General features: G+C 36.1%; 1 protein-coding gene across 1 annotated transcript in view; it reads left to right on the top strand.

The window, feature by feature from the left end:
- LOC134667463 (uncharacterized) overlaps positions 1–15,595 on the top strand; it is a 36,016-nt gene extending 20,421 nt beyond the window's left edge. Inside the window, exons 2-4 of the mRNA XM_063524882.1 lie at positions 13,047–13,167; positions 13,632–13,731; positions 14,686–15,595. Of these exons, the coding sequence (XP_063380952.1) occupies positions 13,047–13,167; positions 13,632–13,731; positions 14,686–14,803 (339 nt within the window). The 3' untranslated portion in view covers positions 14,804–15,595. The remainder of the gene's footprint in view (positions 1–13,046; positions 13,168–13,631; positions 13,732–14,685) is intronic.
- Positions 15,596–16,173: the final 578 nt, after the last annotated feature.

A 16,173-nucleotide genomic window follows, 5' to 3' on the forward strand; every position in this document is an offset into this window, starting at 1 on the left:
ATTATCAAACAGGGCAATTTCCGAGAACACATTCAGACGTTACAAAAACCCCTGACGCCTCTAATACGCTCCCATAGCCTCTTGAACAGACATCTTTATTACCCACGTCGCTTACAAGTGTTTTTGATAAATCGTAAGTATGTCATGTAAGCGCCCATTATTTTCAATTTTCCAATTACATCACCTGAGCGTCGACACGGCGATCCTGACTGTCACACGTCCTCGTGTGCAATAAGACATTCAATAGTCATTATATGAGAACTCAGCAAATTTTAATTCAACTTTACCGTTCGGCTATTCTGCCACTAATATCACTACAGATCACTAAGATCCATTCGGCTATTAACATCACTACAGATCACGAAGATCCATTCGGCTATTAATATTACTACAGATCACTAAGATCCATTTGGCTATTAATATCACTACAGATCACTAAGATCCATTCGGCTATTAATATTACTACAGATCACTAAGATCCATTCGGCTATTAATATCACTACAGATCCGACCTAACTTTCGACGAACGATCAGCGAAGATCCGACTTAACTAACGAAGGTTATTCTGCCATGCATATCATTAAGAGTACAAACATAAATGCTCGAATACAATACAATACAATACTCCTTATTGCACACCTCACATACACATAGTTTACAATAAATTAACAATAACGTAAACAAAGACAATAGAGGTAACAACAGGCAGCAATTATATTAGACAGGAATTATATGAACTCTAGCACGAATACAAAGTAACAAGCAACAATGAACAGTTTCAGTTTATTTTATTATAAGAACATCATTAATTTCATTAAAAATTACGTTGATCAAAACAACACCTTGTTGTTAAAACATTTATGTGACTTCTCAAATAGCACTATGGCCCGCACAACATCCGGGCACCACCACTAAAAGTCTACGGGCACTAAATATCACTGTCTCTCATAGACATTATCACACGGCACACCAGCCGTCAAGGTCCACCGACCACATCTGTGACAAACTGTCACATCTCAACCATTAACAATCCCAACCAGTGTCACATCACGGTCATATGGTCCACTGACCACCATCATAACATCCAGCGGCACTCAGGCCACTCCCAAAGTGATACACCGATCACTCCAACTGTTCCACACAGGAACCCAAACCATGCCACACAAGGCATCAACACCACCACGGGTGTCATCATCATCCCTAACACTATGTACCGTCACCTGTGGTCGCCGCGCAGCCTCCTTTACCAAATACATTTTCACTACATACACGTGACGATATATCTGATTCAGGTAATATGTGACCTACGATCGACCAGCAAATTAGGCACAAAGTGATGCACCTAAGTCAACAAAGTCATCAATACTCCGTTGACTCTCACCTTCTAAAATAACTTTGTATTTAAGTCACATTAACCAACTGAATTTCAGTTCCAAGTTCCAATATTCAACCATCCAAATTATTCAAACAATATCTTATGCGTCGACAACGGCTTTAACTGACTGTTCTTTGTTACTTTATTACCAAAAAATATTACAAATAACTTAAACTAGCATAGAACTAACATATATTGTGTAAGTTTATATAACAGTAGGTGACAATTAACCTAAACTAACATAACATTAGGAAATCAAAAGTAAAGGCATCAAACAATATCAGTGCGATAAAAATTGAAATAAATTGAAAATTGAAATTGAATTGAAAATCACTCAATTTATTATTCACACTTCAATATGTATCGACCGTTTAACTGATAATTGTACCAATAGTAAGCATATATCAGTTTGAGTTTCAGCCACTATTGACACAAAATACCAGGCACAACAACGACAAAAATAAAATGTAATACTTAGGTACATTCACTATCACCCAAATAAGAAATCGAATTTTTGACGATTCAATTCAAAGAGATAGTAAAGTCCTACTTGAATGAATGACTTTTTTACTTTTACTTTTTAGTAGAAGCAGGAATATTTACTTTGTATTTGCAATTCAGTGTCTCAAATACTTTATTTCGATATCATTAAATTCACAGAATTTCATTCGTTGTTAAAATGCACATTTTTCACATATCTTTACAATTAGGTGTACATAACACATCCAGTGTACGCACTTCTGCGCACCTAATCACCCAATTTTCCGACTTAAATGTCAGTATAAACAAAAATCCGACTGCTGGCTCCAGTCAAAAATGTGTCTTGATTGTACACAAACATAATATACAAACACATCATCACCATCATATCAGCCAGAGGACGTCCACCGCCGGACACATGCCTCCACCAAAGAGTGCCACAATCATACAAACACATACCTACTACAAATTTAAGTTGCAATTCCGATTTACAGTTCATCTAGTAGGTATTAATGGTATGTTTCCAACTTATTTTTACCACTATTATAAATTACACAATTATCAATGCAACTTGTTAATTTATCACGCCGAAATCACAATAATTTTAAAGCCAAAAATATAATAGATTTTATCGTTTTAGGTTATTACTTAAAATTGGACGTTGTCATGCACTAACGTTCCAACCCACAAGTCACCCAATTGGATTAACACAACTAATATGCCATTTTGACACATCATATGAGCACCAAGATTTCAGTGTTTACCTATATACCTAGGTTAGTTTCTAAAATATTTTTTGACCCAAATGTTCTAATCCACAATTATACCAAGGTAAGCTACTCATAATAAAAATAAAACAACATACTCGGACATACATTCTATTGAAATGTTTCAGAAAACACTTTTCATAACACATCATTTCCTTACAATGTTTCACTTATCTTGGAAAAAAATTACAAAACGCATAAACTAAATTAATAATTATAACTGCACTTAGTTATCATTCGAGTTGCAGATCACAAAAAAAAAATCAGAAGGCACATTTACTAGGAAAGGAATCCTTCATTGAGAAATAATTTATTTACAAACATTTTTACAACATAATATTTGCATTTGCATCATTACACACATAAAAATTTGTTGAGTCTCCTTAAACAAAATCAAATAGTTAATCTAAACAGAATTTGCATTAAATTGCGCTTCTGTACTATACAAAATAATTCAAAATTTAACATTGAAAAAGAACCAATTCACTTTCAATATTCATATTAAATCAATGTACCTTAATTAATCAATACTGGCTAGTCCTCATTTAAATTAACTCTGTTTAAAGATATTCTTTTTTGTTAATGTTTTTGCCGTCTCTTCAAAAGCGCATCGGCAATATGTTTTTATTGCCAAAAAACGTTATCAAACAACGTCAATTGTCGTCATCTTGACGACCAAAAAATAAACTCGACCCAAATTATTGGGTACTTCAAAAAGTCAAACAACAACACTTGTGCAAGTTGTGCACCATAATATGGCCATAAACAAAAAAACAGCAGGTAGGTACCCATAATGGACCCATTAGCACCACTCTAGAGTTCAACACTGTATTTCACTAATTCTTCGCCAAAATACTATAGACTCTATTTTAATCGATAATAAGACTTGAATCCTTCACAGAAATGGGCGTACACCGTACATCTTACGTCTCGTAATTTACCGATTGTAGTACTTTGACTATACTTCGATAAGTAATGTGTTGTAAGATATACTTTGACCAAAATAATGAGATTGAAAGCTTCAATCTTAATTTAGGTACTTACATTTTTAATAGAATACTAGGTGACTAAGTAGAAGGTAATGATTTATGAACTCTCCAGTCGCCATAAAAACAATTACCTTACAAAAGGAAAAATAACTTTAATCCATCCCTTGCATCATACTCATTTATCTCTGCATTCTTCTAGTTTAACGTATTATTCAAGTTTATCAAAACCAAAATACCAGTCAGATACTTAAGAACGGACAAAACTATTTTTATCGGTCTCAATTCAACTATTAAAATGCAATAACTATGCAAGATATAAAGCCCATAAAAATGATGGATGGGTGGACAATCAATTGTTCAGTCGAAACATTCAAATCAAGTTTCAAGTAGATAAACCTTTTAAAAATCAATATTCAACCAATATCCGTTAATTATGTAGTTTGCTAGGAAATGTCTCCTTATTACAACGTAGTAACTACGTATTACTCGCTTAGAATTAAGCATCGAAAATTATTGCATACTGAATTAACGGATTAAACGAGAAATAAACCATTGAATGGTTTTAGTTTATAAAGTAGGTATACTAAATACGGATACCATAACAGGTTACAAAAAGCAACAATTTCGTAATTTGAAAATACTCAGTTTAAATACCTCATTCAAAACTCTAGTCTAGAAATAGACAAAATATTAGTAGGTAATCGAATCTCATATTATCTCGATAGTGTTAGCTCATCTAAAGCTTTATAATAAAAACAATAAAAATGCGCCATCGTTCACTACACAAAATGGTACAGGATCGGGGACAAATAGAAACCGGTAGGTACGTAACAACAGGTGGACTCATCGCCAAACAGCGATCTCCTCCAGGCAAACTTCAGATAGGGAAATAGCTAATGAAGATTATTACTCTTCAATCGTTATCTTAAATCTCTACCGCAAATGATTTCAAATTTAATTTCAAGTTCACTCGTATCTTCTCTCTATTAATCAACATGAAACCTCGACTTAAATAGTCTTGGAAAATTATTACAAATTCTCTAAACAGGCTACATACTATATTACCGTCGGACAAATGCCACAACGTTTTTAAGTAGAGATAAAGTACTCGATTCATTTTCATAATAAATACTCAATAATAACATCTCCGCTTATACGTAAAACGGAACAATCCACTTTTAAGGATCAACCTCATGCAGGCAAATTAAGGACATGAATGATAAATCATCAACGTAACAATTATAAATCGTAATGGAACGAACTGACCCGATTTGATGTCCAGGACACTCCAAACAGGATTTACAGGAAACCACCAGTTTCACCGCATATTAACTTTGCACCTTACGTCTTTGCACAATTGAAATATTCACTTTTCAGTTCATAATTACACGATAAGTATCACAAATCACAACATTCACAATGCATCGAATTTTTACTGTTCAGTACCCCGCAGTACTTTCGCGTTACGATCCCACGATCTGATGTCGGGGCTTAATGTAGGTTTAGGTATTCAGGAATGGCTAGATGCACTAGGTGGTACATCCGTAGGGCGTAGATATTTAACGCGAGTACAAGTACGCGAGGCGTAATGCAGTCTCTATTGCTACTGTCCGACCAGATTGAGATTCAATCCCAGAGTGACGCCAGCCTGCAGCCTGGCGATCCCACTCACTTTAGTCCACAAAAACCATAAGCTAATTAATTATCAAACAGAGCAATTTCCGAGAACACATTCAGACGTTACAAAAACCCCTGACGCCTCTAATACGCTCCCATAGCCTCTTGAACAGACATCTTTATTACCCACGTCGCTTACAAGTGTTTTTGATAAATCGTAAGTATGTCATGTAAGCGCCCATTATTTTCAATTTTCCAATTACATCACCTGAGCGTCGACATATATATATATATAGGTATATTAACCGTTCAAACCGTCCTGTGAACCGGTGTTAATAGTAGGGACCTATTTATAGTTAGGTAGGCTGAATTAAATTTACATAATTAACCGCATTTAGAATAATATTATCGTATTCGATTGATTAACAACCCTGCCACGGAATCACGATATTTCCTAACTAGGTACCTACCGATATATTTAAAAAAGTTTTCGTATCGGGCTAATGAACTGATAAAAATGTTTGACTCTTATCGGTGTTTAATCACTTGTGTTAAGGTATACCTACTAGTGCTCGACATGCTAATGCCCAATAGATGACACTTTGCTGTCACCTCTACTTACACTTACACTTTCTTGGCTGACCGTACTGGGACCGCGTCGAGCACTAGTACGTTTACATTACCTGCCTATTTTTAGTGTTCCGTACAAAACTTTGTTTACGGAACACTTATGGGATCACTTCGGTCTTGCAAATCAGTTAAATACGTTTTTCTCAGAGACCGTTTGACATATATACCTAAAATTTGGAACAGTTATAGCAATTACCACTACTCATATTGTGAATAAGTCAAAACTGCTTATTTCTTATTAAAGGGGGAAATTTAGGGGGTTGAGAGGGGTAGGCTGAAATTTTTTTCATTTGTAAGAATCGTGTGGGGTACCATTAGAAAGCTTGCAAAAAATTGAGCCGATGGACTGATTTTGACTTCATTTTAGACTGCAATAGTTTCGTCAAAAAATGCATTTAAAGTTGCAAGTTTTCATACAAAAATTTTCACCTCTGTCCTGGCGATTTTCGCGAAAACTATAGCTAACAGGCAGCTGACCAGTCAATACCCAACTTAAAGAAGCATGGAGACGGCGGGAAAATTATCAGCTTAACTTTATCTTTATTAGTTTTTCAACTGCAGCTTGACCTTTGGTTGCTTAGGGCTAGCTAACTGATGCTTACACTGGTCAATTCATATTAGGCGAGAAACATCCTTAGTTAAAACTTTGGCATTGAAATTTATGACTTATGACTTTGACACAAAGTTTAATTCTGCTTGCTTATTTTTGTGGGATATTTAATTTTATCTCAATAGCCTACTATAAGTATGAGAGAGATCTACAAAATACGACCTTATTATATTGCAAATAAGTTTCAGTTTCGAACGGGCTTTCCAAGCAATGGACTAGGCATATCAAAATACTGAAAAATTCAAATTAAGAATTCCGTTCTTGACTGTCGTTGTGTTTTTTTTTCCACAATAGGACACATAGAGTTAGTAAGGCGTATAGAGATAATAAAGTCATTTAATATTTATGAACAGCTTTGGCCTCATGTATAGATTTTATTGAGAGTATCTGATTCGTCGAAACAATATACAGAATATTCCTTTTCATTAAGTACCATTACATTTCTGTATGAATTGTATAATTATAATATCTATTAATTATATTCAGTACTTATGTATATTTTTGAACGGATCCGGTGAGCAACAAGATTCAGGGCTATAACCGCGAAAATAGAAGTTCGCAAATGGCGAGCATTTTTTTCTGTCACTCTAATTACGCCTTCATTGGAGTAAAAGAGAAAGATCCCCGCAAATTGCGAATTTCGGTTTACGCGGTAGCCCCTCAGTCCTGTTACGAGAAAATTATTTTGGAAGACATTAATAGTATATGACAGTTAAATATCACAGTTTTTAGAAACAAAGGTAAAATTGACGAAATATTTAAAGTAAGCCGATCTTGTTTTTTAGCAGTTCTAAATATAGATGGTCAAGCAAATCTTGTCAGTAGAAAAAGGCGCAAAATTCAAATTTTCTATGAGACTATTTCCCTTCGCACCTACATTTTTCAAATTTGCCGCCTTTTTCTACTGACAAGATCTGCTTGACCAACTATAATGTTAAAGTCTATACATATATATGGCATAGAACTAGAAACAAAATCAAATAAAAAATAATAATGAGTTCTAAATTCAAATTGAAGGAGTATACATTTTAAGGTATTATAGGCCAAGCGCGCACCACGATATTAATTTTTGCGACACGATTTTAGAATCGCGCTGTAATATATCGCAGAAAATTCACTGCGCGCACTGCGATGAAAATGAAAAAGTCGACCAGTCGCTTGTCATGAAACGTGTCTTTAATATGCAATTGCTGTATGACTTTGAGCATTTATAACACAAAGGTGATCCCCGTCTATTTCAATAATTAAATGGTCAACATCTAGCGTCTCATTTTGAGACTCCATTGGAGATGCAGGTGCCGAGATGTTGGGGTTTGGAGAGCGAAATGCCGGCTGAGGTCCGGCCGGGGTGCGATTTTATTATCATAGTGCGCGCGGGGCCATACAACTCCGCATGCTGCAATTCACTTTGCGACAATCGCGTCGCGAACAATCGCGGAAAAATGTGACAAATCACAATTTAATAAAAATCGCTGCGATTTTTTTGTCGCATATGCGCGCACTAACATATAAACACATACGTTGCATTTCTGCGACAAAATTATCGCAGGACAAAAAATCGTGGTGCGCGCTTGGCCTTACTCTAAATTATTATAATACATCAAGCATTCGCGAGATGCTCGACTTCGGTATTCAAACACAAAGCAATAGTGCAAGAATCTAACTAAATGCAAAGGCCGAAGGAGCGATTCGAAGATCCGAAGCGTCCGACAGACGCGCGCCGCCCGTAACTTTTCCAAGTATTTTTAAGTACAAGTGTCTAAGTCGCAAGATCCAAAGGCTGAAGTCGCATTGGGCCGAAAGCCCGAAGCATCCAGGAGGTCAGTTTTAAACACAGGTAATTAATACAAGTGTCTAAATGCGAAGGCCGGAGGCCGAGCTCCGAGTAGGGCCGAAGGCCCGATGCCTGCAAGATGTCAGTGGTTAAACACAGAACTGACAGCCTGGACGCTTCGGGCCTTCGGCCCTACGCGGAGCTCGGCCTTCGGCCTTCGCATTTAGATACTTATACTATTGTTCTGTGTTTAAGTACTAACATCCTGGACGCTTCGGGCCTTCGGCCCCACGCGGAGCTCGGCCTTCGGCTTTCGCATTTAGACACTTGTACTATTGATCTGTGTTAAAGCACTGACATCCTGGACGTTTCGGGCCTTCGGGCTACGCGGAGGTCGGCCTTTGGCCTTCACATTTAGACACTTGTACTATTGCTCTGTGCTAAAGCGATGACATTTTGCTAAAGCTCGGCCTTCGGCCTTCGCACTTAGACACTTTGTACTATTGTTCTGTGTGTGTAGTTGAATACGGTATCCTAAAAACAGGCAAACAACCTCTGTAAAATGTAACGATGCGAGCGGTACGGCTATCATCAGTTTGGCATTGACATAAATGCTACCGTGGGCGTGAACGTAATTTACTTTCTATGCATCTCGCTCGTACTGACATATTAGTGCGAAAGAGATATACCTATAGGAAGTAAATTACGTTCACGATATCGTTTATGTCAATGCCAAACTGATGGTAGCCGTACGGAACACTAAATGCCTCGAGCTATCTCGGACTTGGCCAAATTATTTATTTTCATAACACGTAGGTACCCTTCACAAATTTCAAACTATGTACATTCTTTAGTAATATATAATAATAAATTGGCGCAAAGAATTTTTTTATACGAGTTCTGTTATACTTATGTATACCTAACCTTGCTACTTGAGACATTTAATTGCAGTAGTTTACCTCGTATTGACCTTTAGATTTCAGACTGTCAGTACAGACAAAACGGACCATTTTAACTGATTTTATTTTAAATAGGTACGTATATAAAATGATCATCTTCAATATCGATATTCATTCCAGGATTCGGGTATTGAGGGCCATTATTATTCGATATTGGATAGCCTAGTCGGAGCTTAGCTGACGAAAAACAATATACCCGGTGTGGCCTGTAACACGAGCAAATAATTAAAACAGATTGTACTCCTCAAACGGTGACACTTTTGTTCAGCAACTTTTAAAAATAACTTGTGGTTTGATTTTTAATACACTTTAAAGTTTATTCTAAGACGCAATGTATTGCGAGTTTTGTAATCTTTAAGGCGTGACAAGCAACGTTAATCATAATGATATGGCAATGGTGTCCATTGAAGATAATATTTATTTTCTATGAAAAATATCCAGTCTAAATACGTCATAATTTTTAAAAGTTGTTGAACAAAAGTGTCACAAAAGTGTGAGGAGTACAATCTATGTTTTAATTATTTGCTCGTGTTACAGGCCACACCCGGTATATACCTACCTACGTTCCACCTACTTAGGAGTCTAAACGTTTTGGGAATCAATTAATCCTCACCAGGACAGTTATCCTCCCGAGGCCCATTGATAGCCGGCCTCGACGCTTGACTTGAATGTATTATCGCGGCACAATTATGGCGCCAAATGACATCACTTCACTGTTTACTACTCGTAATGTGAACAAATAAGTCGTTAATGAGGCATTTGTAATATACCTAACTAATTTTATAGGTAAAACCAGGCGTGGCTCACTCCGCGATTTCGTCGCTTTGCTACAGGTAGCTAAAAGTACATCCGTTCGACCCCAATTTTGGGGTTTGCCATAGGCCGCGCGTGGCGCTGTCGCCACCTAGCGGCCATACCTGTGCTGAACGATACAATAAATGACAATAAACAATAAACAAATAAACAGACGCGTTTTGTTAGAGAGTGAGTCTTCTGTACCCAGTACTATTATTTATTCTGTGGTAAAACTGAACACCTAACCTACTATGTAGGTGACAGGTGTGTAAATACTTACTGTAAATAGTGTTGTGTTATATCTCAGACTAATTAAGACACTAACAATGTAAATTATCAAACGTGAAGTTAATAAAAAAGGCAGCTTAAATAAGTATTCGCAACACGTTTTGCCAACATAATATCTATAACGTTTGCATACTTAAGTCAAATATAACAGGTAATATTAATATGTATGTATAACAACATACTCAGACTAAGCATGAGTTATGATTAGTCTGAGTATGTTAGCAATGTACAAGTTGCAGAACATTCTCAAAAATTCAGTAACATTCTCGGGAATTTCGGAAACTTACAAGAGAATTTAAATTAAATTTCCAATGAGAACATTCCCTATGAGAATTATCAAAAAATGTACTATTATTATATTAATAAACTCGTAAATAAGACAGTCAGTTAAAATAATTGATAACGGCGGTGTCCAGCGACTTCCTGAATAATTTTTATGGTTCGTAAAATTTAAGTTCTGAGAACATTCCGTATGGAAACTTTCGCAACTTTGGAAACTTCCCCCTGGTGCATTGCTAAGCATGACTGTGGGGATAGAAAAAAAACATCTTTATGAACTTTATAGTTTCTTAATTTGTGAGACAAAGGCGTGCATTCATCTTGAAATCTTGACCGCGATTTGTAACGTAACATGTACACTATAATTAGTTGTTAAATTAGTGCTAATTGGCTCTGCTGCTGTTACTAAAGCATTCGTAGGGTTGCAAATAGAAAAAAAACCAAATGTTTTTTTTCAAATTTATGAAAAAAAAACATGAAAAAAAACCTGGCATCATGGTTTTTTTTCTAAATTAGGTTTTTTTTCAGATGAACAAAAATATGCCACAATAACGGTTTTTCGTGATTTATTTATATAAGTAACTTAAAACTAAGTGCCCCGATGCGGCGACGAGAGGCGTTGGTGTTGCCAACAGTAAATTGCGATAACTACCACTACAGATTTCATTTATGTTGTTATTAATCAAAGTTGGTAAATTAAATTGGTTTAATGGTTAACATAAAGTCTAAAACAAGTAAAACAACCGTATAAAAGTATTAAATGCCTTGCAAATTTTGAGTTTTTATACGTTTGAAAAAAAACGTACTCCAGAAAAAAAACGGTTTTATAGATGGTCAAGCAAATCTTGTCAGTAGAAAAAGGCGCGAAATTCAAATTTTCTATGAGACGATATCCCTTGGCGCCTACATTTTTCAAATTTGCCGCCTTTTTCTACTGACAAGATCTGCTTGACCAAGTATATTTCACGGTTTTTTTTCATGTATTTCTTCAAGTCAGAAAAAAACCGTTTTTTACAACCCTAAGCATTCGAGTTCAAAATTTCATTATTCAGGGTGGCGGAAGTCATTTCAATGTATTTTTGACCTTACTATTCTACTCCATCGTCCATAAGTTATTGTCATAGTTAAAATAGGCATACTTACTTCATAATGTCATACCGACACGCAAAAGTCCGGTTGTTTATAAAGAGGAATGACTTCACAAGTGGTTAATGAATTCATCATCCCTGTAAACTATTTATTAAATTGTTTCGCATAATAATTAATCACCGTGACTCACGCAAGTTGTGGTCTCTACCAGTTCATTACAAACAAGTTATCGTACGAGTAACCTATTTACTCACAGCTCACAACAGGAGGTTAGCGTGATACAAGCATGAGATCATTTACCATTTACCTATTTTAGTGAATGACGCCTAGCCGGAAAAGAAACTTCTGTCACCTACGACCTTCTTGTAGACCTACTAGCACGTCCTCTGCTATTGTTATGTCTGACACCATTTGTTATGCTATTGTCATTTTCCTTCCTCTTAACATTTTGTGTGTCCCTGCCTAATATCCCGCCGTGTTTTGCAACGGACAATAATACAATATTTCGCTGTATAATGCTTGATTGACAGGCAATGTAAATAGTCTAGAAAGAATAGAGTTCTAGCTAACATTGCACCTACTTAAATATAACAAAGTGAGAGTGTGTCATTATAAACCAACGTCATATTTACGTAGACAATTGACATTAATGATGACATTACCACTCGTTGTCATTGCAAATGCAATGCAGGGTTAGCATGATCCCAATATAGTAAACAGTGATACATAAACTACCTATCCTTTGTCGCCGGTCACGTTCGCGATATAGAGGTCACATTGTGTTTGGCCTCACTTAGTGACCATAATGTTTCCATGAGCTCTACGAAAAAAATAAAATAACAAAATTGCAAATAGGTATGTTGATATTGCTGACGCTGACGTCATAAATGCTTTTAACACAGGGTGTGTCAGGGTTGAGTTAATTACCATGATGTTTACAAGGTGTGTAAGTAGGTAATTTAATAGGCCGGTATTTCTTTTGACATTTTGTACTACGTACGTAACCTACATAATTATTACTTATTATGGTTGATGAATATTGAAATGTTCTATCTGACCAAATTGACTTCGTAAAGATATGAAGTTTTATACACATTAACAGTCGTATTCGAACAATGAGATACGTCAAATACTAGATATTGAAACGATATGGATTCGATATTTCTTCAAACAAAAACGTCACTTTTGAGACTTGTTTGACACTGACATATCCAATACATATTGTAACAATATCTAGTATTTGACGTATCTCATTGTTCGAATACGGCTGTTAAGATAATATCATGAAAATAAAGTTGCAACTACCCTATAGATAAAGAACAAGAATAAGCTTAAAGATATTTATTTTATTATCAATATATCTTGTATCTCAAACGTGTATTCATTGATTCCAGGCGCTGACATGCTCCTGCGTGGGAATCCACGCCGTGAGCTTCAACGGCGACGTGGAGACTGGCATGCTGGTGACCGGCACCTTCGTCGGGTACCTCATCGTCATCGCCGGCGCAGCCGCTGGTAAGCACTTACCTACTTACCCAGGCCTATATCGTCGTGATCGTGATTGTGCTATCGCCAAAACACTTAATAGGTAGTAAGAAAGTGTTAGCCATCAGAATGGCCAGAATAATAATACTTTTTGTCACGAGCAAAACATGGAAACTTTACTCAAGCATGCTACAAAGTTTTAATTTAAAGTAGCAAGTTAGCTAAGTATATATGTTTTCCTTACGCAGATGAGAAATATGAATTTTTTGAAACCCTAATTGTAGTTAGCCAATTAGCCGCGCTAAACGGACCCACACATTACCAGTTCGCCGGACGATGTCAGCATAAGTATCAGTTAATCGAAAAAGGTGACGGTTCCGAACAACTGACAGGCTGATATCGTCCGGGGTAATCTGAACAAAATACTTAACTCTAATTTTTTAACCATGGTCCATGATAGGTATATAAAGTGGTCAATTGCATGTTGGTTTCAGGTTACCTCCTTCAGACCCCGTCCCACAAGCGTGTAGACGTGTTCTACACGCTGATTGGAGTAGGCCTCTTCATTGCCAGCGGCGCGATCCTCATTGACAGGCGAGTCCACTTGACTAATATAATTATAATAATATTTGGATTAGTTAAATTTGATCAGAGGACTTGATAGCAAATAGTGTCCAAACTTAAGGTGCCATATTATCATAAAGCTACAGTATGAATAATGATTCGATGAACGTAACTTTTGTATGCAAATTAGAGTTATGATTTCATAGAAGTTTGAAGTTTAAAACAACACTGCAGTGCGTGTGCTATCAAAATAGTTGCAGACTTATCTTGGTCTAAGGGCTCATATAGACGATGCGAGAACTCGCATGCGATTTTCATTACATTGCGGGTTTTGATCGGTCGGTTGAATGGGATGTAACCAATAGTCCGCAATGTAACTACAGTCACATACTAGGTCGCGCGCCGTTTAAATCAGCCCCAACTCTATCTTCTTTGTTATTTAATCATAACCCTCGGAAGTATACCTAAACCACGTATTGTGCAAAGAAGTTAGTCACGTAAGAAACTAAAAATGTACCCAATAAAACATTTCACGGTCATTGATTTTTGTAATGCCTCTAATTTATACCTACTCCCGCTACTACTAACTAGCTCGTTACTTCACAAAAAGGCCGAAGTGCGTCAGTAATATTTTAACAAAACTTCAGTTCAACACAATTCAATAATACTTTGTCAACCATGAGATGAAATGTACCCATTTCCGACCAGACACCAGAGCGAGCGCTAATATGCCGAGTCGGAATCCTTTTCACCCGAGTTAAACATTCTCCTTTCATTCAGAATAAGAAAAAAGCAATAAATATTTAATTGAAACTTTTATTTAGTAAACTAGAGTCTATAAATGTAATAATAGTTACAAGGCGTAATTTAAAAATACAAGGTCCTAATATTACAACATTAAAAAATACAGTTGAAACACTTGAAACCTAAGCTACAATTACCTATTTAGAACAAAATAAAAACACACCACACTTTGATTTTCAGGTTCCACAATGCCTCCAGGACTGAATTCGTCAACAAGAACCTGGCGAAGGCTTCTCTGTCCATCATCAACGGAGCCGTCCTGCTCTTGGACGCCATCCTCACTCAACGAGGCGGCTAAGCTGACACTTCCCGCCCTAAGCCAGCAAGGACTACTTTAACACTTAACACAATAACAATACTTCAAGACAAAATTTAATCCAAAGACAATCTCAATCTGATATTATCAGATTTTGAATTATATACAACCGCAAGTACAAATTGTACCTACAGTGAAGAAGAGATAGATCAGCTAGCAATTGTCATATTTATGTATGTATTAGTGCACACTGTAGAATAAAGCAACGAAGACAGTTCACACCAGTTAAGACAAAATATTGAAGATCTAAACACCTGCAAAGGTATTCATTTTATGGATAAGTTTTCTTTATCTACTTATATATAAGATATTTTAGGCAGGCACATAAATAGAAGCTTTAATATTATTTCGTAAAAACGTAATAGATATATAATTTACCACTTTACACCAAAAGGTCAAAAGAAAACAATTCGTACATGCCTATATTTATGTAACAGTACAATAATTATCATGTAGTACGGGATAAACGAACCATAAAGTGTTCTAATGCATTCACAATACCTTGTTAGTCCGTCACTTCCAAGGTTATAAATGTTATAATTATAAGATAGACTATAATAACTTATTTTCGACAATTGTAATACTTATTGTAAGAGTTTTCACATCTTCGTCCATTTATGGTCACATCGGCATTTAAAGTTTTATACTTATGAATTTTACGTATACAATGGAGCTTATAAAATGCAATGTATTTTTATAACTGCAAATCTGTGTCTATGTTCGTAAAATGTTTAAACTTGAACTTTTTTTATTAAATGCCTATTACCTTGTTGATTCTCTTTTTTTCTTTGTCAGCACTATCAGCTTATCACGTGGCACTATTGATTATGCAGGCCAGAAGAAACCCTAGGCGTCGTGTTTCCTCAGGGTGGTTGTTTCCTCAGGGCGGTAAGCATCTTGGCTAGGCACCCACGAGTGATTTAATGCCTTTACGTATAGTTACATACACTGTTTTATCTACACACAAATTATAGGGTCTCTGTAATGACTGATGACGATGAGGAACCGCATGTTACGACGTGTCACGTTACGTCACGTGATACTAGCGGATATGAGGTAGCGTCTCCGAAATATCTTGATCACACATGTTACACAAAAGTTTTGCTATAAGTACCTAGTTCATTTATAAACACCAAAACAAAAAAAAATACAAACCTACGGCTCGATTCTGAAAATGTACTTAGTTTATTAGATCTCTACTAGACCTCAACAAGTTACGATATGGATAATTTAAAGATATTTGTAAGATAGATATGTCAAATTTGACGTTTCCGCGATTCTGGAGGCCCTCTTGAACGATTTCGACAAGTTATGACTTAGATATCCAAGTCACATCTAGTCGATATCTAATG

The sequence above is a fragment of the Cydia fagiglandana genome, chromosome 9 (genome assembly GCF_963556715.1).
Source record: "Cydia fagiglandana chromosome 9, ilCydFagi1.1, whole genome shotgun sequence".
In the NCBI taxonomy this organism is placed as follows: Eukaryota; Metazoa; Arthropoda; class Insecta; order Lepidoptera; family Tortricidae; genus Cydia; species Cydia fagiglandana.